The following is a 23,444-nucleotide window of genomic DNA, read 5'->3' as shown; positions in this document are numbered from 1 at the left end:
TTAACTAAGAAACAGTAGAACTTTTTCATGTGGGAACATATTTTATAATTTACTCTTGATTAGTAAATCTGTCCAGGAAGTCCAAGTATTTGCATGTCATCTCCCTGTTCAGTTAGGCCAGAGGGAATTCACACTGTTCAAAAGCCACAAGCAGACTTGAAATGATTTGCAAATACTGAATAATGCTGAGCACTCCACAATTCCTTTGACAGAATTCTGTCCTGGTTAATAAAAGGGTTTTGCCCATGTGTAGTGGTAGTGAAGTGGCAGGAATCACAGGATGGTTTGGGTTAGGAGGGACCTTAAAGATCATCTTCTGAAAAGGTAAAGGGAGGACACTAAAGATCCTCCCTGCCATGGGCAACCAGGTTGCTCAGAGCCCCTTCCAGTGTGGCCTTGAACATTTCCAGGGTTGGAGAAAGGGGGAAAGGGGAATTTCAGGGTTATGCAGCTCCCTCAGAACGACTCCGTGTCTCACCTGGTGCTCCTGTGCTCTCTCTCAGGCTATTTGTGCTTGTACATGGAGAAGGACGAGCTCCTGGGAACCACTCTGATCCTGGCCTGGGTGCCCAACTCACGCATCCAGCGGCAGGATGAGGAAGCCCTGCGCTACATCACCCCCGAGAGCTCCCCCGTGCGCAAAGCGCCCCGAAAGCGCGGCCGCCACGCGCAGGGCTTCGGCATCGGCCGGCCCGCGTCCCCCCCGGAGCAGAGAGGGGCGCTGAGCCTCCGGGGGGACGAGATCCTGACGGTGGCACAGCCGGTGAGGGATGGGGCCCCCTCCTCAGAAGGGGAGAGGCCGTGCAGCCGCCGGTCCCCGCAGCCCCCGCGCAGCGACTCGGGGACCCTCTCCACCGTCAGCTCCCAGGAGGAGCAGAACAGGTCGGAGGGCACGGAGGAGGGCCTGGACTGCAGGGAGGACGAGGGCTCCTTGGAGCTGTCTGCTGATGATGTGAGCAGGGACAGCACTTTTGACTCTGATTCTGATGCCTTCTCTTCCCCCTTCTGCCTCTCTCCCATCAGCGAAGCCCTGGGGAAAAGCAGCAGTTCTGTGTTCCTGGACAGTGAAAGCAGGTGAGTGCATCCTTTGCTTTCTGGGCACCCGGTGCTGAGCTTGGAGATGCTGAAGGAAGTTGAGAAACTTCACAGTGACATTGAGTTCAATGTCCTGTCTTGCTTCAGACTCCTATGGAATTTACAGGAAACTCTCAGCCAGTTCTGCTTCTGCTCAGTGCACCCTGGCCCCAAACATGCAGGGCTGTGTATGTTCTTTCAGGTGAACAGGAGCTCTGGAAGCAGCATTGCTAAATTAAACGGGTCCTTTGTTGGCCTAATTGGCTCTGCTGAGGATCTGAGCTTGTTGCTTCTCGTGCAGAGCCACATCAAAGGGTCTGGCTGACTTCCTGGGCCATGGGCACCTCTCTGGGCCCTGTGTTGACACCAAACCTGTGTGTGGGAACTTGTTTTGCTGCTATTCAGAACGTGGTCTCACTTCATACAGATAAATATCAATTCTTGCATGTTTAACCTGGGTATTTCAGTCAGTGCTTCTCAGTGTCACCTGCTCCACATGGGGAAAGAGAGCACCTTGGCCAGGGAATAACGAGCAGGAGGACCCTGTTTCCATACTCAGTGGTTCTGACCTTCTGGGCCCTGCCCTGTTGGTGTGTTACTCCTCTCCCTCTCAGAGAGGATGGATGTGCTGCGTTCCTGAAGCACCATGAGTTAGGCTACAACTCAGCTTTGAAACTACACCTGAAGTGAGGAGAAATGAGAAATGAGTTCTCCTTTGTGCGTGTCAGCAATGCACAGACTGCACTGACAGCTGAAGAGATTTTGCCTCTATTTTACGGGCTAATCTCAAGTGCAGAGAATGCCAGTAAGAACGAGGTTTGTGAGGAAGTATTCTAATGGATTCAATTCTCTCTGGATATTTAAAAACCCTTCTGTGAGGTGATGTCAGACTTTGTATCAGCTTTGCATTCAGGATGTGCCTGGGGTTTGCTGGGCTTGAGCTCTGCAGCACCTGTGCAGTGGGGTGAGTGGTGGCTGTCCCATCCCATCCCATCCCATCCCATCCCATCCCATCCCATCCCATCCCATCCCATCCCATCCCATCCCATCCCATCCCATCCCAAGTGATAAAGTCCAGCCTTTGCCAGATCGGTGGGTGAGAGGAACGCCAGTGACCACGAGTGAAATTTGTGTAGCCTGGCATCTCCTGTCCTCCTCGAGGGATTGTGAAGCTCAGGGCTCAGGAATGTGTTCTTACCCCACTGTAGTGGCTGGAAGTGGGAAGAGCAAGGGACATGTTTGGAATAACATCCTGGCTGCTGAAAAGCAGGAGGCTGAGCTCATCCTGGGGAAACCCCAGTCCTGGCATGGGCCACGGCCCACGTGCTGTCCCAGGAATGCTGTGGGCTTGGATTGCTCCCACAAGGAGCTGGTGCAGGAGGGTCCCAGGCAGAGTCCAGTGAGTCAGGAGTGTTGTGGTTTAACTGTGCTGTAACAGTTACGCTCTGAGCTGCAAATAGTGTCAGGAAAGGAAGGAAATATGGTTTATTGCATCTTCCCTGCCTTGTCTGTGAATTCCTGTGGCATTTCCCTGCCCTCTGCCGGCTTTTCCTCACTGCTGCTGGAGCCCAGACAGCTCCAGCCAGGCAGAGCCAGCTCTGCACACACAGCTCAGGGCCTTGCTTGGTTTTGCTTTTTTTCGTCTTTTTTAACTGCTGTGGTGCCAGTCTGAAGCCTCACACAGTGCACGTGACACTCATAATTGGCAGCAGATTAATAAAACAGAGCTTTTGTTGTTTGGCACTTTTGACTTGAAAGGGTTTTGTCCAGTGTGTGCATTTTTTGTGCCAATTTGTTCTTCCCCATTGAGCCTCCTTCCATGGAATCTGCAGGATCTTACAAGCTGTCGAGTGGGAGACTTTGCATAGAATCCTTTGCAAAAGTCTGGTCAAAAAGCATCTCGTGTTTCCTGCTTTCATCTCAGCATTCTGGGGGACGGGAGATGCTGTTTCAGAAGTCACTACAAACATGGGAACAGCTTCCTTGTTTCTTAAGGGTTTGTTTTGGTTTGGGTTTTTCTGCTGGCTGCTTCCCCTCTGAGCCAGAATTGGAGTGGGAACAAAGTTTGTGCTGCTGGCAGATTGTTTGAGCTCTCTTCCCTCCCCACCTCCCAGTCACCACCTCCTCTCTGCCAGGAGGAATGACTGTTTCTGGTTGTTTCCCTCTGCACTGGGGAGTTGCTGCAAAGACAGCTCTGCTCTTCCCTGTGGTTGTTGCAGAAGCTGAAGGAGTATATTGCATTTCAGTCCAGCCAGTTTCCTGTGTGATTAGATATCCCCAGAGATGGAGATACAGGTCACTGTGGAAGAACTGGGAGGTACAGGTACACTTGGATCAGATGAGATCAGGGGCTGGGCGAGCTGCTTGACAGAATTCCTGTGTGACCGGGAGTCACGAGTCCCATCTGCCTCTCGGAGTGTCCCTGAGGAGGTGGCCTGGCCACCAACGCTGCAGTGAGTGCAGGAGGAGGGAGGGAGGTGGGCTGGGGAGCCCTGGAGTTGCACAACGAGTAAGTCAGTTGTAAGTCACCAGCTCGCCTGGTAGAACACAAGGAAATAAAAGCGTGTCCATTGTTTTTTTCCTCTTTGCTTCTCAGTTTGAGAGGCTGCCAGGGGTCCCATGCAGCAATCGATGCATCCTCCTCCCATTTACACAATTCCTTGGGCTGGCAGCAAAGGGAGTGTCCCAGCACCAGCATGCACCCTCTTGCTTCTCTCTTTAGACCATCCTGGCACACTGCTGCAGGGTGTCCTCATCTCTCAAGGAAAGGTGGCCTTACTGTCCTGGGATTTGTGTCCTCCTTAACTTTGGGGATCCCTTACTGCTCCCAGCACATGGCTCCTGCAGGAGGCAGCTGGTGTGGGGAATGCCTGCATTGATGGCAGCTTTGTCAGGTGTTTCTGTGGACAAGGAGGGATTCTGGAAATAAAATCATTCCTTTCTGTCCCTTCTCTCCCCTGTCCCCATTGTTTGTTGGCTGTCAGGAAGCATTTGCCTTGTGGCCTGAAGGACACAAGTTCAGGGCAGCTGCTCTCTGTGCCCAGCTCTGGCTCGCTGCTGCCCTGGGAAATTCCTCTGCTTCCATTTTCCCCATCAGTAAATTGAAACTAAAAAGCTTTTGTTACATCCAGGCAACCAAACTGCATCTGACACCTCTGTAATGTCCACCCACTGATGCTGCTGGAGTTATTGAACAGACCATGACATCAGATCTATACAGTCGGTTGTGGAAGCACTTAGTGCTCTGTCAGTGGGGTTTGGTTTGGGGTGGGGGTTTGTGCTGTGCCAGAGTGATCCCTGGATTACAGGAGCTTTCGTGGCTGCTCAGGCTGCTGGAGGCTTTTCACTCCTCAGCTGCGATTGCTGATACCTGACAAGCACCACAGCAAACCAAAAAACAACCAAAGAGGAGATACAAATGGTGGCATTGGTTCCTTCACTCATTTCACCCTGGGATGTTGGCCAATACAGTCAAAATTTGGACTGAGGAGCCTCAGTGTTGGAATTGTGTGAGTGGAGCTTGGGACAACAGCTGGCCAGAGGCTGGAGCTCCATGAGCAGCCCCACAGGTGCTGGGACAGAGGCCAGCAGTGCTCCCACAGCTCAGGCTGGAAAGGACGAGCAGAAGCGACATGGTGAAGGTGGAATCAATGCAGGAAGGAAACATCTTTCATGAGACATCGATCGTTTTAGCAGCCAGTAATAAAAATAACAAAACACTGTCATAATGGAGCTGGATGATGGTGAGTTCTCATGTTCTTCAGCAGACATGAATTCATATGGCAGATCGATCACAGACAGCCCAGGCAAAGCTCACAGCACGGGGAAAAACTCCTTTGGCGTCGCAGTTGATGCAATTTTTACGGATGTGTTGCACATCCTGTTGTTAAGCCGCTTCCCAGGCGCTCATCAGTAAATGAGCTGCTCTGGGAGCGGGTGGGAGCAGTGCAGGCATTGCATCATCTTGTTTTGGCAGCTCACCTGAAGGGCTGAGAGCCGTTCTGACCTCTGCAGCAAAAACAGGAGACAAAATTATAAGGGAAATGAGTTGAAATTAGTGTGAACTGGCAGGAGCTCTGGAGTCATCAAGAGATTGGGAATTCATTGCTGTTGTAGCAGAAGTGATTATATTGGAACCAGGGGAATTGGTCACAGGCTTTAAAATCTCCTGTAACTTCTTGCAGCATCTCAATTTTGAATTATTTCAGCCCTGGGGAGGAGCGAGGGGGTTACCTGGTCCAGGCTTCAATTCCCCAGGACTTGCCTGAACTGGTGCCACTTATGATGTAAGACAGCGAATCTCCTAATTCCATTTGTACCCAAACCCATGCCTGGGGAAAAACATCCACAAATCCTTCTTCCATCAAGAGGATAGTCCTTTATCCCTTCTGTTTGCGTTGTGGGGTCAGTGTAAGCTTCCCTAAGGCAGGGGTGGTCTGTGTGGAGCCGGGCACCGGGAAGGGGATCCGGCCTGAGCCATCAGCAGCACTGCGTAATCAATTAAAGTTGTTCCCGGCTGCAAAGCTGAGAAGGTTGGACAGATCCAAGAGATTGCAGAGGCATACGGCTCTATCTTGCTTTATATAAATATTTGAACAGCAAGAACATTAATTATAGCAGGTTTGTTTCTTCCCTCTGTTGGGTTGCTGCCAGATCTCGTTGGAAGAAAATAGTGACAGCTAACTTGGGATCGGGAATTGCGGCTGAGGGGGTCTGTGGAGCTCTTTATTTGGGATGTCTGGGAGGGAGTGAGAGCGGGTGGTCCCCAGGATGCCCCAGGAGGGGACAGGGAGGGTTCCCTGTGCCCCCCGGCCTGGGGGACACGGGGCACGTTCAGTCTGCCCAGGACAGTGGGGAAGGCCTGAACTGCTGCTTCGGGCACAGCTCTGTGGGCAGGGCCGTCCTGGTTTTGTGTGGAGCCGTGGATTGTGGCTGCCGTGGCTTTTTCGTGGTCTGTGGCCGTGGGTCGCTACCGTGGCCGGTGCCTGTGACCGTGACGGTGGCTGTGGCCGTGCCCGCTGCCTGTGGCCATGAGCACGGCTGGTGCCTGTGACCATGATCGTGGCCGTGACCGTGACCGTGACTGTAACCTTGGCCGTGCCTGTGACTGTGACCGTGACCGTGACCGTGGCCATGGCTGTGGCCGTGCCCATGGCCGTGACTGGGCCCGTGCCCGTGGCCGCAGCCATGGCCGGAGCCGGAGCGGGGCCAGGGCCGGTCGGTGGCGCGGCGGGGCCGCCAGGGGGCGCGCTGTGCCCAGCGGTGCCCCCCGGGACCCCCGTGCTGCCCCCCCACTCCCCTCAGAGCGGCCGAGGCGGGAGATCCCGGAGCCGTGCGATGGCTGGGGTGATCCCGGAGCCGTGCGATGGCTGGGGTGATCCTGGAGCCGTGCGATGGTTGGGGTGATCCCGGAGCCGTGCGATGCTTGGGGAGATCCTGGAACTGTGCAATGGTTGGGGAGATCCCGGAGCCGTGCGATGGCTGGGGTGATCCTGGAGCCGTGCGATGGTTGGGGTGATCCCGGAGCCGTGCGATGGCTGGGGTGATCCCGGAGCCGTGCGATGCTTGGGGAGATCCCGGAGCCGTGCGATGCTTGGGGAGATCCCGGAGCCGTGCGATGCTTGGGGAGATCCCGGAGCCGTGCGATGGCTGGGGAGATCCTGGAGCCGTGCGATGGTTGGGGAGATCCCAGAGCCGTGCGATGGCTGGGGTGATCCCGGAGCCGTGCGATGGTTGGGGTGATCCTGGAGCCGTGCGATGGCTGGGGTGATCCTGGAGCCGTGCGATGGTTGGGGTGATCCCGGAGCCGTGCGATGCTTGGGGTGCCAGGGGACATTAAACCTCAGCCAGTGCCACCCCTGCTGTGGCACGGACACCTTCCACTGCCCCAGGCTGCTCCCAGCCCCTGGCATTGAGCATTTCCAGGGATCCAGGAGCAGCCACAGCTTCTCTGGGCACCTTGTGCCAGGGCCTCCCCACCCTCACAGGGAAGGGTTTCTTCCTAATAACTGGTCTAAATCGAGTCTCAGTTTGAAACCAATCCCCTGTGTCCTGGCACTCCATCCCTTGTCAATGGTCTCTCTCCACGTTTCATGTCAGCTCTTTCAGGCCCTGCAAGGCCACAGTGAGGTCACCCCAAAGCTTCTCCTCTCCAGGCTCAGCATTCCCAGCTCTCCCAGCAGAGCTGCTCCATCCCTCTGCTCATCCTGGAGCCTCCTCTGGGCTGTGCAGCAGCTCCAGGTGCTCCCTGTGCTGCTCCCTGTGCAGGTGGGCTCTCAATGCCCCCTGCCCTGCTGCCCACGCTGCCTCAGCCCGGCTCAGGGGGGTTCTGGTCCCATTAGCCTGGGGCAGGAGCAGCTCTCGCCCACCAGCACCCCCCAGTCCTTCTCCCCAGGGCCGCTTTCACCTTTTCCCTGGATATTCTTGCATTTCTTCTGTTATTTATTTATACAATCGCAACGCCCAGAAATCTGAATGGAGAGCAGAGATAAATGGCGCTGGCAGGTATCCACATCTTTGTGAGGGAAGAATTGCGTTAAGTGAATCAAAATAAAGAGCATGTCCCCTCCAAAGCACCACAGTATATGCAAATAAATCTGCACGGCCTCTGTCTCCTTGGCTTGGGCCTCGCAATTATCCCAGCATTAGGCATTTACAATAACTCTGGAACATGCTTTTAGGCAGCACTCCTCTTTCCTCTCCCTTTTCTGCTACTTGAAGCAAGCTCTTCCCTTGGGAACTGTGCATTGTCTTGTGGAAACAGTGAAATCCTCCCTGGGTGGTGCTGGCTCAGCTCACGCTGGGGCAGCAGCAGAGTCCGGGGACTTGGTTAACTTTGCCACTAAAATGTCCCCCTGAAATTCCCAGTTCACTGCTTAGAGCCAGGAATATAAGAACAAAGGTAATCGGCAGGTCTTTCAAGGGGAGCAGAGGTTTAAAGGCTTGATTATAATTAGCATAATTAGGAGAGAATTTTATTTTTGCATGGATTGAACTGAAAGGAAAAAAAGCAAAATAATCCATTGATTTAAAAAATAAAATAAACATGGGAAAGAAAGGTCTCCTTCTCCAGGCTGGAATGGACTGAAAAGCAAACATTCTTTTTCGGGCTTTGCTGAGAAATCACTTTTTCCATCTAAGGAATTTTTTTTTTTTTTAAGTGTTGCATTTCGATTGATTTATTAATGAGTGTAAGCCCAGGCATGAGGTGCCCCTTCTCCGAATGGATTGTATAAATCCACCACTGAGCTTCTGGAACATTTTCCTCCCTTAAACTGGAGGTAACATTTGCATCCTTGAGCAGTGTCCGCTCGGCTCTAAGTGATTTGTCGTGTTTGGCTGCTCGGAGCTGTGTGTATTTTATTCCTAAGCATCAAACTGCTCATTCTACCCCTTCTCTCTCCCTGCAACAAGAAGTCAGAGAAAAGCAGAAAAACCTCACTTGGGTTTACCTGAGCAGCTCCACCTGTGGGAGTGTCAGCTATGAAAGCAGATTGCTGTCTCCTAGCTGGAGGTAGACATAGATCACATTCCAGACTTTGGGGAAAAGAGATTAAAACACCCATTAGTTCACTACAAACCTCTGCTTATTTTTTCGCCTTTCCAAAGTACAATCAAAATAATTAACTCAAGAACTCTGGGTTTGTTTTGTTTTCCTTTTGCTTTAACTCTCAGTGCTGGGAGGACCCTTCGGAGGCGGCAGGGCTGTTTTTTAATGCCCCTTGCTGGCTGGAATCGCTCGGCTTCCCCTCTGGCCTCGAGGGCTCGGAGGGATGAATTAGGAGCAGCAAAACCCGCAGTGTGGTGAGGCTTTCACCCCTCTCTGGGGCAGGACGGTGGGTGCCCCCGTCACCAATGTCTGGGAGGATGGAGATCCGTGTTCCACCTCTGCCAGGTACTGGGAAGCTCTGGGAAGGCGGGCAGGGCGCTGGGAACGAGGCTTGCAATAGCCCCGTAAAGCAGAACAAATCGGTTTGATCTTTATTTCTCAAGGACAAACCAATTACGCCCGTCAGAAGGCAAAGCTGCATAATCGGGTTTCGGCGAGTCCCTCGCCGTGTTACAGTGGTTTATTTGTCAGGCTGGCGTTGGCAGAGCTGATGTTAATTCCCAGCCCCGTCCCTGACGGTGAACCTGCTGTTTCAGCCCAAGGTCAGGGGTGCCTGTTGGTTGAACACGGCTCGTGGCCACGGGCCCTCTGCTCGGGCCGAGGTGAGGGAAGGACTCCGGCACTTTTGAGATGTAAACAGCCTGTTCCTTGGATGTTGTTAATAACAGGAATGCGAGGAGTGACTAACAACAATGCGCTGACTTGGACCAGCGCTTGGCTCCGCTTCCCGGTGCCCTGCGTGAAAGGATACAATTATTTTTCGTAACTGTTTATTTTCCCTTTACAACAAGCTAAGCGAAGCAAGTTTGTCAGAGGCAGAGTGCTCCTAATTTGGTCTCCAGTGACCTCTGCGGCTGTGATTGGCAGCCCGGTGTCAGGGAGGAACTTGTGCCTGTGAGATAGAAATGAGCAGAACAAATGCCGTAGGACAGCTTGGGTTCCCCGGGGGACACGGGCTCAGAAAGGTGAAAGAAGTGCAATTACAGGAGGTTTTCAGCACAGAAAGTTAATTAGCTACTAAATAGCATTTAGTGCAGTTCAACGTGGGGAAATTTATGTTTTGAAAGCAAACAGATCAATGGAAAGCCTGTGGAACAAGCTCTTGGAAAGTCCATGTTGACATCCGTGTACTTTGTACTGTAACAGCCTGAGTAGTTTTTCCCAGGTTTCCCCAACAAATAGGAGGAATTGTTAGATTTGTTTCCTACGTGTTTGCAGATGCATAGAAGTGCTTCCACATGAGAATGTTTTGACATTTAATTCTAGAAATCCTGGCTAGGCTTTCTAAATCCAGGCTATCCAGCACCTTGTTCCCTGGTCACTGTGGTCAGTGGGAATCAATTCTGTTCGGGTTCTCTGATGCACAGAAACATCAAGTTCCAAATGTTTTCAGCCAAAGGATGGATTTAACCCAATTCTTAGCCTGGTTACTCGTTGGTGCTGGTCAGAGTGTGACAGCAGCGTTTCCCTGTCCAGGCTGGCTCTGTGTGGACACACTCCATGGGAAGCTGGTGCTGTCCTGTGAGTGTCCTTCCAGCCCTGCTCTGCAGAGCAAGCAGAGACATTTCAACATCTCTTTTTTAATCCTAAATTACCAATCTGGTTTCCTCTGCATGTCTTTCATGTCACTAAAGTCAGCACCTTTCACAGTCTATAATATATGTATACTGTCAAGGACACTTCTTTATCAGAACAATGGATTTGGGTTCCAGATGCTCAATATTACCTCACTCTGTACAGCCACTGCACTAAATTTTTAGGCATTTCAGGATAGCTTTGAACTTTTATTGGCAGATTATTTGTTTGAAGCTGTCTGTCTTAGCAGCTGATGCTGCCAGGAGCTGTTTCACCTTGCTGGGAAGAAGAGGAACCCAGAAGGTCAGTGCCTGTGGGGAATAGTGGAGAAACAGAGAAATGCTAACCCCTGGGGAGGAAAAGGGGCATGTAATTCCCATTACATGGATGCTCATACATTATGATGATACTCATTGTCTGTAAATGATGGTCCCAAGCCGGCGTGCAGGAATGCTGGGGCTGTGGGAGCTGTTATTAGTGACAGCGTGCGTTAGCGCCGGGGTGATGGAGAGCCTGCTCCAGCAGCAGGGTTTGGCTCTCTGGGAGTCAGGTGGTGCACGCTGACAGCTTGGGTAGCTGCCACATCAGGGCTGCAGCCTTCAGCCCCTTTCTCTCTCGTAATTATATTTGTCACATCACATCGTAAAATGAGTTATTAGGTCTTTGTTGCTGAAATTGGCTTCCCAGGTAATCAGGGCAGGTCTCTGGAACAGAAATAATAATTGGGTTTAGATCTCTCTGTGCCGTAGGTGTGTTCCAGGGCTTTGGAACAGGGAGTTGGGTCCCACTGCTGCAGGTTGAGTCTCACCTGCAGCGTCTGAGCTCCTCAGCCAGGCGTGCGAGAGGTCCCATGGGGTGGGAGGGGGATGGAGGCTCCTTGGGGCTACAAAGGCTCGAGGAATGTGGATATGGTTGGCTGCTGTAGTTGATTGTTGAGTGGAGAAAATACATCAGCCCCTGGTCTTGCTCCCCAGCAGGAATGGGATGTGTTTTGAGACAAGAGTGGTGGGACTCAGCCAAGGGCAAAAGGCTGAAGTGGAATCACAGAATTGTTTGGGTTGGAAAAGCCCTCAGAGATCATCGAGTCAAATCGTTCCCCTGGCACTGCACTGCCCCATGTCCCCAGGTGCCACATCCACATGGCTCTCACATCCCTCCAGGGGTGGGGACTCCACCACTGCCCTGGGTAACTTGTCCCAATGTCTGACAGCCCTTTCCATGAAGAATTTTTCCCCAATATCCAACCTGGCGTAACTTTAAGCTGTTTGCTTCTGTCCTGTCCCTTGTTCCCTGGGAGCAGAGCCCGACCCCCAGCTGGCTCCGCTCTTCTGTCAGGGAATGAGAAGGTCCCCCCTGAGCCTCCTTTTCTCCAGACTGAGCCTTTCCCAGCTCCCTCAGCCACTCCTGGTGCTCCAGCCCCTTCCTCAGCTCTGTTCCCTTCCCTGGACACGCTCCATGACTTTCTGGAACTGAACACATGAGCACGGCCTGGAGTTTCCTGACCCAGGTTTTCTAATCCTTGGGTTTTTTTCCCTGTCCCTTTTATTCCTGTGGCCTACTGCACTTGTTGTTTTGCTGACCAGTGCTGTGTACTAGCTGGTGCTCTGTTTTTCCTGGATCCCACAACCCAAAGTCTCTCTGGAATGTTCCTCTGGCTATTTGTGTTGCAATGCTTCAACTCCTGCTTTTACGGGGTGCTCTGGGATAAATTCCTCATCCAGCAGATAGAATAGTCTGACAAACAATAAACTTCCCCTGCATTTGTCTGTCTTGAGTGCCTGGTTAGAAGACTCCCCAAACCCCACAAAATTAGCAGAGATCATACTGCTCATTGTTGCTGACCTATAGAATGATCTCAATATTTAAGTTTTATTTAAAAGTAATCTAGAGATTAGAGTATTTTCAATTTTATTTTCAATCAATATGTACAGGAAAATGTAATTTTAGACACAGTGTGGGTTTTTTCCAAATTTCCCCGGTGACTCAGTGAGCACCAGCATGAGATGGTTCTGTCTCTGATCTGTCCTGAGTGTGAATGTTTGTGTCCATTGACCCCTGTGAAGGGCAGGGAGGGCACAGGTGTCTCTTTCGGATTTCACCCTCTGCATCAATGAGAACATGGGAATTTCCCCGGGGCTGCACAGGCCGAGGCACTCGCTTACCCTTGGTGCTTCCTGCTGCCTGGAAGGGGTGAAGCCACTGACACAAGATGCTTCTGTGCCTGTGGGATGCGTGTGCGAGCTTGTCACCGGTGGCTGGGTGGGAACTGTAAACATTTGTCTTGGAGAAGCATTTCCGGAGGTTCCCCCCGTGCCAGGACTGTGCCCGGGCTCTGCTGCCCGCAGGTCCCAGCTGGCTGCTGCTGCATCCGGGGCAGATTTGGGGTTTGGAGCACGGGGAGCTGCAGCTGGAGATGCCGTGCTCCGCTGAGCAGCTACAGAATGCCCAGCATCAAAGCCACCCTGCCCAGCTCTACTGGGAACTCATTTCTTGGCAGTTCTCTGGACATTTCTGCTGGTCATTGCAGATGATGTTCTTGAGGAACTGGCATGTGGACCTCTGTGACCAGGACCTGCATGGTCCTCACACCAGCCCATCCTCCAGCCCTTTGCCATACTGACCAGCTCGTCTTTTTAAGAGGTTTAGAAAATGGGTTGCCTCTGCTTAGTCTTTGAGTTAGTTTGAATCATCTCTTCCAGGAAAATCCTGTGTAACCAGCTGTGGCTGTTACGAAGTGTTGCTCCATAAATACCAGCTGCTCCTAGCAGGCAGTCCAGCCCAAGTGTCTTGTACCAGGACTCTTGTTGCATTTGTGTTAATGTTAGATACTTTTAGGAAGTGTTACATTTTGCCACTTTACCAGAAAGTGGCAAATCTTCATGGAAAAATTCTCGAGGCAGGGGATGGTGTACAGCTGTGCCTGTGGTCAGAGGTATCCTGGTGTCTAACCTGGAGTGAGTTTGGATGTGTGGTGTGATCCCTGCTGGTGTGATCCCTTCTGGGATCCCTTCTGAGTCCTCATGCTCCAAATGCCTGAATGTGAGTTCTGCTTTGCTGCTTTCTTTCCAAAAACTGGAGCAGCAGAACTTCCCAGAGAGCCACGAAGCTGCTCCTTTATCTGGAGTCAACCAGCCCTGGTCTCACCCAGGCAGAGCCACGGGAGCAGCAAGGGGCTGGGGGGTGTGGGTCGTGCACTGGAACTGGGCTTGGTGGGAAATGTGCCCGCGTCACCGGTGTGTCCCAAGCACTGTCCCTCGGAATGCAGTGCCCATGAGGCTGGGAATGCAGTGCCCATGAGGCTGGGAATGTGCTGCCCATGAGGCTGGGAATGTGCTGCCCATGAGGCTGGGAATGTGCTGCCCATGAGGCTGGGAATGCAGTGCCCATGAGGCTGGGAATGCAGTGCCCATGAGGCTGGGAATGCAGTGCCCATGAGGCTGGGAATGTGCTGCCCATGAGGCTGGGAATGCAGTGCCCATGAGGCTGGGAATGTGCTGCCCATGAGGCTGGGAATGCAGTGCCCATGAGGCTGGGAATGCAGTGCCCATGAGGCTGGGAATGCAGTGCCCATGAGGCTGGGAATGTGCTGCCCATGAGGCTGGGAATGTGCTGCCCATGAGGCTGGGAATGTGCTGCCCATGAGGCTGCTCAAGCGCTGTCCCTCGGAATGCGCTGCCCATGAGGCTGCTCCCTCTGGAAGAGGCCCTGGAGCCGGGCGCGGGAGGCACACGGATGTGAAGTGCATGCTGAGTGTGTGATTTCCAGCGTTCAGTGCCCACATTGTTGGATAAGAGGATTAGAAAACACCACATAAAGTGGCCTTGCAGGGGGCTGCTTTGTACCTGCTCCGGGCCTTGTCTGGCAAACCCCGATTTCACAGCAGAGCCCATTCAGAGCCCGCGCCGAGATTGTTCACGTGCATTGGCCTTTTTACGAGCCAAGGGGTCACAGTTTCACATTCACTTAATTCCCAAAGCACTGATATTTTCTCTTTTGGGATGGGGGCTGGTGGGGACATGGGGGCTTTTTGAGTCTGAACTCAGTTTGCATTTAAAGCTGGAGATCTGGGGTGGATTGGGAAAGGGTTGGGTTCACTTTCTCTGATTTGCAGTGGGTTGAAGAGCTTAGGTGTGGTTTCCCAATCCTTAACTCTCCCAAGTTTCAAGATTGCAGATGGAAACCATTTGTCTGGAGTTTATAGACGTGAATCCAGGCTTGGTAGGTCCACATGCAGAGGTGTAATGAGAAACTAAAGTTCAGGAGAAACATCTTTGGATCTTGTTGGTCAAAGAGGGAATTTCCCAGATGAGATCCCAGGTCCATGGTGCTGTTGGAATGTGCTCATTCCTCCTGTCCCTGTCCTGGTGTGGAGCTGGATCTGGACACTGTGGGCATTGCTTGAGCTTCTTCATTTTGCCTCCTCAGAAGTTGGTGTTTTGAGGAGTGGGTTTGGCTCTCCCCATTTCTGCATGCAAGAATGTTAGGAAAAGGCCAAAACCAGGATGCTTTTGGGGATGGTAGAGAATTAATTTCAATAAAAATAATCTAGTTGGTGAATGAATGCCCATTTCAGAACTCTGACTAAAGGTTTTTAACATGGAGCATCTGTGGTTGTGTGCACCCACAGCCTCCCGTGGCTGATGGGGTTTTTATCCCCACGCTCTGTCCACAGGGACACGTGTGACAATCGCATGACGTGCTCCACCAGCTCTGCCTCCAGCCTCGACACCAGTGCCCAGTTCCAGGAGAACAATGGGCAAACGCAGAGCACCAGATGGGATGAACAGCAGAAGGTATTTGCCCTCGAGCAGGTGTGTGGTGTCTTCAGAGTAGACTTGGGACAAATGAGATCCCTTCGCCTTTTCTTCAGGTACTGGATCCTTGTGTGTCAGCTGTGAGTGAGCTGTGAATTGTGTGTGAAGTGTGAGTGAGCTGTGTGTGAGCTGTGAGTGAGCTGTGTGTGAGCTGTGTGTGAGCTGTGTGTGAGCTGTGTGTGAGCTGTGAAGTGTGTGTGAGCTGTGTGTGAGCTGTGTGTGAGCTGTGAGTGAGCTGTGTGTGAGCTGTGAAGTGTGTGTGAGCTGTGTGTGAGCTGTGAGTGAGCTGTGTGTGAGCTGTGAAGTGTGTGTGAGCTGTGTGTGAGCTGTGAGTGAGCTGTGTGTGAGCTGTGTGTGAGCTGTGTGTGAGCTGTGTGTGAGCTGTGAAGTGTGTGTGAGCTGTGTGTGAGCTGTGAGTGAGCTGTGTGTGAGCTGTGAGCTGTGAGTGAGCTGTGTGTGAGCTGTGAGCTGTGAGTGAGCTGTGAGTGAGCTGTGTGTGAGCTGTGTGTGAGCTGTGAGTGAGCTGTGTGTGAGCTGTGTGTGAGCTGTGAGTGAGCTGTGTGTGAGCTGTGAAGTGTGTGTGAAGTGTGAGTGAGCTGTGTGTGAGCTGTGTGTGAGCTGTGAGTGAGCTGTGTGTGAGCTGTGTGTGAGCTGTGAGTGAGCTGTGAGTGAGCTGTGTGTGAGCTGTGTGTGAGCTGTGAGTGAGCTGTGTGTGAGCTGTGAGCTGTGAGTGAGCTGTGTGTGAGCTGTGTGTGAGCTGTGTGTGAGCTGTGTGTGAGCTGTGAGTGAGCTGTGTGTGAGCTGTGTGTGAGCTGTGTGTGAGCTGTGAGTGAGCTGTGTGTGAGCTGTGTGTGAGCTGTGAGTGAGCTGTGTGTGAGCTGTGTGTGAGCTGTGAGTGAGCTGTGTGTGAGCTGTGTGTGAGCTGTGAGCTGTGAGTGAGCTGTGTGTGAGCTGTGTGTGAGCTGTGTGTGAGCTGTGTGTGAGCTGTGAGTGAGCTGTGAGTGAGCTGTGTGTGAGCTGTGTGTGAGCTGTGAAGTGTGTGTGAAGTGTGAGTGAGCTGTGAGTGAGCTGTGTGTGAGCTGTGTGTGAGCTGTGTGTGAGCTGTGAAGTGTGTGTGAAGTGTGAGTGAGCTGTGAGTGAGCTGTGTGTGAGCTGTGTGTGAGCTGTGAAGTGTGTGTGACCTGTGAATAATGTGTGAGCTGTGTGTGAGCTGTGTGTGAGCTGTGTGTGAGCTGTGTGTGACAGCTGTGCATGCTCCATGTCAGGGCTCTGGGTGGAGGTGATTTCTGCAATCCTACCTGGAAGCCTTTCCAGAACAATTGTCTCCAGGAAAGTGAGTGTCAGCCTTCCCAAGGAGAGCCTCTGAATTACAGTTACAGAACCGAAAGGATTTTATTTTTAGTAAAGGTTGCTCTTAGCTGTCATACCATAAATGCTTCAAATAACCTGGGGATATGAAAAACATCTTTATCTCTGGTACCTTTTCCTTTGCCTGCCCCTCGCCAGGCTCCTCTAGAGTCTTGCTGCTCTCAGCCTCTTACAGTTATCTTTCAAATTATTGCAAAAACATTTTTACTCTCTCTTTTTGCTTTCCCTCCCTGTTTTTTTGGACAAAGCTGTGAGTGAGCAAGTCTGCGCATCCCTAGGAGCTGACTTTGTGTACTGCCTTCATGTTTCTGGGGCAGACTTCCTGTGGGTTTTTTTTTTCTCCAGGGAAGACAAATTTTAATTCCTTCGTGTGAAGGAAGGGTAAAAATAGTGCTGTTACCAGGCACAAGTGGAGAAAATTGTCACTATGACCATGTCATACAACCATAAAATGTCTCAACTGGAAGTGACCCGTAAGGATCAGTGAGTCCCAGAGGTGTTAAGCTGCCTCTGTGCCCTGTTTTAAGGGGCAGCTTGGTGTTGCACTTTGTGACTTGCTTTGCACTGTCTGTCCCAAGGCTCTGTGTCCCTGCTGGTCCCTCGTTGTGCTGGGTGGCCTCCACAGCTTGTTCTCCATTGTTCCCACAGTGATGAGGCGTGTACCTGTGGGCAGCTGGTGGTGGCCAGCAGGGAGAGCCAGTACAAGATCTTCCATTTCCACCACGGTGGCCTGGATAAACTGTCCGAGGTGTTTCAGCAATGGAAGTACTGCACAGAGACCCACCTCAAGGACCAGGTACCTGAGCCAGGCTCTTGGGGCCAGGTGTTTCACACTCAGGGTGGTGTGTTGGAGAAAGGAGGCTTTGAGTTCATGTCACCAGGTCAGGCAGGAAGCTGCCACGTGCAGGATGGAAACGCAAGCTGGACTCAAGGTCTCTCTTGGACTTGTCTGTCTCCATCCATTCCTGTTCTACCTGTGGAATATGGGGGAAGATCATCCAGAAGACTTACTTAGGTAGTGGTTTTGCTAGACCTGACAGGTGGGCACTGTCCTTTAGGCACAGAAGGTGTCTGGAAATCTGCAGAGATAGGAAATTGTGTCAGAGCCTTTCATCCATCTTGTGACGCATAACATTCCGTTTGGAGGATGTTTTGACAAGGCATCTTGCCGTATTTTGTTCAATCTACATACAAATGTGATAAGAGCTCTTTAATTATCTGTTTAAGATATTGTATGTGCTTATTAGAAACAGTGATTTTTAAATTTCCATCCTTCCCACAGAGCCCCCCGCTGCTTTTCTTATTACGGTCGCATGGGCTCACTTTTTGCATTGAACAACCTTTGATTTTTAAATTAAATGTCAGCTGCAGCCTTGCACTGGGATCCTGAGTGCCCTCAGAGAGCCTGGCAGTGCAGTTCCCCTCTCTCCTAACAGCAATCCCTTTGTATATGGCCAATCATATGTAATTTATTGCAGGCATTCCTGGCAGGGGCAAGTTTTGCTGTAAGCAGCATTAATTCAGTTCCAGGTCAGGGATAAGATTGGAGGAGGAATTGAAACTAATTTTTTTTAAAAGATGAATCTGTTTTGTGGTGGATTTTAATTATTCTAATCACTCTTGTTATTGTAATGGTTGGAATATAAAAAAAAAACCAAACAAAACCTCCCCAAGTGCAACTCCTCAGTGCTTAATCCTACATGAACCACGCAGAGGTTTCCCTGCTCTGGGTTTCACGCTGTGCTGCTTTCCCTGGCTCCTGCTGCAGTTGTGGTTTGTTCTGCCCCGTTCAGCAGCTTGCAGATGAGAAAACCTGCATGCAGTTCTCCATCCGCCGCCCCAAGCTGCCCTCCTCGGAGACCCACCCCGAGGAGAACTCGTACCGGCGCCTGGACGTGTCCACCTGGCTGCACCACCTCAACGAGGCCGGCCAGGTGGAGGAGGAGTACAAGCTAAGGAAGGTGAGGGGCTCCCCTCTGTTCTCTCCCATGATGAGGGCCAGTCCCCTGGGGGAACTGCAGGAGTTTGTGTTCCTGTCAGGGACAAGGGCTTTTGGGAGGATGGAGACGGGTGAGTGAAGCCTTGGCTGCAGATCGCGCTGTGGGGCTGGATCCCCACCTGGACGTGTTCCTGTATCACCTGCTCTAGGTGACCCTGCCTGGGCGAGGGAGGTTGGACTGGATATCTCCAGAGGTCCCTTCCAACCCCACCAATTCTGTGATTCTGTGGTGGTGGAGCATTCCTCTGACCGAGGAGCTGTCCCACTTCTGCTGCGGTTTGGAATCCATAAACCAAAGTGCCCAGTGCCTGCTGTGTGTGCAGAATGTGTGACCGAGTCACAGAGAACTCTGGAGGTTGCTGAAAGGACTGAGATGGTTGAAACAGCTGAGATTGTATGAGCTGAGATTGCTGTGTGAAATACCAGGGCTGAGGGGAGCACTGGGCCCTGAGAGAGAAGTTTGCAGTGCAGTGCAGTCTCCAGGATTTGGGATTAAGCCGTGACATGAGAACGACACGTTAATCATAGAGCCTCTCCGGGGGTGGTTATTGACATTGAAATGAGCCTGATTTGTGTCTGGTCTGGGAATAGAGGGCCAGCACTTTCCCTCTAAACATGTGCAAATTGCAGGAGCTTGAATCAAGGCGTCACTTGTCAGGAAAGAGCTGCAGAGGCACCAAAGCACAGCAGCGGGCAGTTGCTTGTTGCTGTTTTTGGGAATGCTAAAACTACACCAGCCATAACTTTTGCTCCTTTTTCCAGGCCATTTTCTTTGGTGGGATTGATATTTCCATCCGTGGGGAGGTGTGGCCCTTTCTGCTGCACTACTACAGCTACGAGTCCACCTCTGAAGAGAGGGAGGCACTGAGGCTGCAGAAGAGGAAAGAGTACTTTGAGATCCAGGAGAAAAGGTAACAGAGCGTCATCATCCTCCCCTGCTCATTTTCCTTGGGCTGGACATCACAGTCTCTGCACCTTTTGCGTCAGGAAAGGCTGGAGTAGAGGAATGGGAGGGATGGGGAAGGAGGTGTGTTGGGCACTGCCAGTGCCACAGAGCTCAGACATTTCCTTACCTGGGCTCTGGAAACAGCCTCATCAGTACCATGCAGGGAAACCTCACAGGCAAGTCTTGGGTTAGAACAGTGAAGGTGAAATTGGGAATTTATATTTCTTAATAAATAAAATGTACATGACAATAAGGGATGGAAAGGGTTATGTAATTCCAGAAGGTTGTTTGTGCAAGAATTGTTTGTTAAATGGAGGTGAGTACATTGAAGCTGGAGGGGCACAGTACTGTTAATAACCAGGAATCAATGAAACCAGTGGTGAGTTCTGGTGTGCTGAGTTCCAAGGAGCAGTGAAGAACACAGTCTGATGCTTCTGAAGTGTTTGTTGCAGCAAACACATCGTGTCATCCCATTTATAATCCAGGAGGCTCCTTCCAGTAATCCCTTGGGACGGACAATCCTCTGTACTGCGCAGACCTGCCCGTCTGTTTTTCAGGTGCCGAGGAAACTCGGTACAGGAATAGTTTTCTCTGCAAACTAAGACTGAAATGAGGCTTTTTGTTCATTGTGGCACTCGCATTCCTCTCTTGGCAACCCTGTGCTGTTGCTGTGTGGTTTCCAGGCTGTCCATGGCTCCAGATGAGCAGAAGGATTTCTGGCGCCAGGTGCAGTTCACGGTGGACAAGGATGTCGTGAGGACCGACCGCAGCAACCAGTTCTTCCGAGGGGAGGACAACCCAAATGTGGAGACCATGAGGTGAAGTGTCTGATTCCAGTGTCCTAAAAGCCACATCCTGCTCAGTGTAGAGACAAGTTGGTCAGCCCCCAGCCCAGGCTGCCTGGGAATGCTGCACAGCACCCACTGTGCATCTGGAACCATGGGATGCAACAGCAGAGCCTTCCCCAGTGCTCCCACTGCTGCTGTAGCTCCCTTCTCAATCCTGTAACCCTGCTGCCATCCCTGAGCTTCCCTGCACACACAGCACAGCAAAGGTGCTGTGGTAGGGCTGGGGACATGTGCTTGGGTCTGTGGTTCTCCTGATGGGGTAAAGGACAAGAATAGAGTCTATTCCGTGAGAGTGTGACTTGTAAAGCTGTGATCTCCAGAGCTGGGTTTCATCCAACAGCATGGCTTGGAGCTTTGTACATGTCTTGGGCATCATCTCTCCCATTTCTGTCCTCTTAATCTTTTTAAATTCTCATTTTCTGTTTATGTTTCGCTGTCTGTGAATGCCAAACCTTTTCCTGAAGTTTGTGCCACAGGTCTGGTGTTTGCAGCAGGGTTTCCCTGTCTGTGTTATGGCACCTCACATGAGGCCCTGTGTCTTTGTCCCTGAGATGATGCTGTCACCTGCCCTCACCTGTCCCCTCTCCATTTCTGTCTCTGCTCCAGGAGGATCTTGCTGAACTATGCAGTATTTAACCCAACCATTGGATACTCCCAGGGCATGTCCGACCTGGTTGCCCCACTCCTGGCAGAGGTCCTGGATGAGTCAGATACTTTCTGGTGCTTTGTTGGATTGATGCAGAACACGATCTTCATCAGCTCCCCCCGGGATGAGGACATGGAGAAGCAGCTGGTGAGGCTGAGTGCTGGGCTCCCTCCAGCCCTGTAGTGGCTTCTCCTCTCCCCAGTTCCTGGGCTGGGGGGGTCCAGCCTGCCAAACCACACTCCAAAGCCTCGGGGTGATCCTTGGGGATGTCATGTGTGGGGCCAGGAGCTGGACTTTGATGTTCCTTGTGGGTCAGTTCCAACTCAGGATATTCTAGGATTCTTTGACTCTATGGAAATACCTGGTGGGTAGAATTGATCCTGGGTGACTGAGGCACTCCAGAGTCAGTTATATCCATCCCTGTGAAGTGGCAGCTGAGAAAGAAGAGCTCTGCAGCTCTCCAGCTCTGCTCCACGGGGTGCTGAGGGGTGCCCGAGGCAGGGCCTCAGCCCAGGGCCTCTTTTCCAGCTGTACCTGCGCGAGCTGCTGCGGCTGATGCACCCCCGCTTCCACCAGCACCTGAGTGCCCTGGGAGAGGATGGGCTGCAGATGCTCTTCTGCCACCGCTGGATCCTGCTCTGCTTCAAGCGGGAGTTCCCTGAGGCCGAGGCGCTGCGCATGTGGGAGGCGTGCTGGGCTCACTACCAGGTGAGGCAGCTGCCACAGCCATGGCACATCCTGCCTGAGTCCTCACCCCTCAGCACTGAGGATTTCCAGAAGGGCTCTCAGCAGCAAAGTAGCCAAAATAAGTCGGGTCTGTGACTATGGCAGAGGTTTATCTACGTAGCAGGAGGATGGAGCCCTGCTTGCCTCTCCTCCTTGGGGATGTCTGGGCTTCACAAGGAGGTGTTTCAGAAAATGCTGAGCACTCACTTCTGAAGTTCAGGCTTCTCTCACACAGCTGGGAAATGTCTTCCCAAAAATCTGCTCTGTGGTGCAAACACTGGTGCAGAGCTTGCTGCTGTGCTGTGAAGGAAAGAGGCTTTGGCTCGGCTGTGGTTCAGAAGTCACCGGTAACTCACGTTCTCACCACTGGGCAGAACTGAAGGGAGCAAAATCTCTCAGCAAGGACCCGCTTGTGGAGGGTGGGAGGTGAAGCCAGAGCTCTGCCTCCACCTGCTGTACAGCAGCCCCTGTGTTCCCATTGCAGACAGACTATTTCCACCTCTTCATCTGCGTGGCCATCGTGGTGATTTATGGGGACGACGTCATCGAGCAGCAGCTGGCCACTGACCAGATGCTGCTGCATTTCGGCAACCTGGCCATGCACATGAACGGGGAGCTCGTACTCAGGAAGGTAAATGCCCAGGTGCCCACGTGGGACAAGAGATCAGTCAGAGTATTCAGAAAACCAGGGACTGCTGCTTCAGCTTTGCATCTCCTGTGTCCCTGTGGCTGCCTGGGAGGGATGCTGCTGTTTGCCTGAAGGTTTGCAGCAGGAGGAGGAAGTTGTTGAGTGCTTGGGAGGTGACAGTGTGGTTGGGATAGCCCTTGTTTGGATAACCTGCTCAGGGAAGTGGAGGCAGAGCTGTTGGTGCCACGGTGCAGTGACTGGGGCCATGGGATGAGCTGTGGAGTGTGGCAGCCCCTGTGACCTGTCCCCGGTGCCTCAGGTAACCCTCAGGTGTTTGGCAGGACACGCCTTTGCTGAAGCCCAGGCAGCCAAACAGGAGGATTGGGTGGGAGGTGCCCTGGTGAGGGGTGACTTTTCCCTCTCTGTCCCTCTAGGCCAGGAGTCTGCTCTATCAGTTCCACCTGCTGCCCCGCATCCCCTGCAGCCTGCACGACCTCTGCAAGCTGTGTGGGACAGGCATGTGGGACAGTGGCTTCATCCCCGCTGTGGAGTGCTCTGGCCACCACCTGGAGTCCGAGAGCTGCCCGTACGGGGGGCTGGTGGAAGTGTCTTCTCCTAAACCAGGAAGTGAAGGCAAGAAAGGCCTGAAAACACGGGATGTCTTTGCCTTCCGAAAATAGCTGGGAGGAACAGGGTGCGACGGCGGAAGGGAAGGGCAGGAAGGATGTGCATAGGAAAAACTGCTGAAGAAAAGAATGGAGGAATAGCTTGTCAGGACTGCTGAGAAGACTGAAAGGTGTGGAATGGAAGAGGAGTTAAATTGCTCTATAGGGGAAGTTCCATTGCATGGGTGATGGAACCTGAGAGAAAGGCATCGATGACCCAGGAACTGTGTTTGGATTTGATTTTGTTAGAAACAAGCTTTTCTAGGTTTTAACAAGGACTTTTTATTCTGCCTCTGGGACTGGACTGGTTAGCAAGCAGAACTTTGTTACTTGCTGGTGAGAAACGAGAGCCCTTGGGGGAGCCAAGGCCACCCCGAGGTGCTGGTGGCAGGTGGCAGGAGCAGAGCCAAGGCCACCGTCCCCTCACCAGAGCACACCACACGCTCTCTGCTTCAACCAAAACGTGCAGCTTCGTGGCTCCTTTTCAAAGCCATAAAAGCCATTTTAATTATAATCTGCCAAAAATAAAACTGCAGACCGTTGGGA

At 52.2% G+C, this 23,444-nt stretch overlaps 1 protein-coding gene across 5 annotated transcripts in view; it reads left to right on the top strand.

The window, feature by feature from the left end:
- TBC1D16 (TBC1 domain family member 16) overlaps window positions 1-23,444 on the top strand; it is a 30,404-nt gene extending 6,960 nt beyond the window's left edge. For 3 of the 5 annotated variants that reach the window (XM_088065530.1, XM_005530664.3, XM_088065531.1), the window contains exons 3-12: window positions 504-1,074; window positions 14,931-15,128; window positions 17,089-17,236; window positions 18,234-18,401; window positions 19,202-19,350; window positions 20,069-20,203; window positions 20,840-21,026; window positions 21,408-21,587; window positions 22,090-22,236; window positions 22,668-23,444. In XM_088065530.1, the coding sequence (XP_087921656.1) occupies window positions 504-1,074; window positions 14,931-15,128; window positions 17,089-17,236; window positions 18,234-18,401; window positions 19,202-19,350; window positions 20,069-20,203; window positions 20,840-21,026; window positions 21,408-21,587; window positions 22,090-22,236; window positions 22,668-22,913 (2,129 nt within the window). In that variant the 3' untranslated portion in view covers window positions 22,914-23,444. The remainder of the gene's footprint in view (window positions 1-503; window positions 1,075-14,930; window positions 15,129-17,088; window positions 17,237-18,233; window positions 18,402-19,201; window positions 19,351-20,068; window positions 20,204-20,839; window positions 21,027-21,407; window positions 21,588-22,089; window positions 22,237-22,667) is intronic. The other 2 variants (XM_014259416.2, XM_014259415.2) reach the window with 2 other exon arrangements.

The sequence above is a fragment of the Pseudopodoces humilis genome, chromosome 21 (genome assembly GCF_049639895.1).
Source record: "Pseudopodoces humilis isolate 2021_Gansu_Grassland_sample_001 chromosome 21, ASM4963989v1, whole genome shotgun sequence".
Classification (NCBI taxonomy): Eukaryota; Metazoa; Chordata; class Aves; order Passeriformes; family Paridae; genus Pseudopodoces; species Pseudopodoces humilis.
This window is presented reverse-complemented; position numbering and strand designations above follow the sequence as displayed.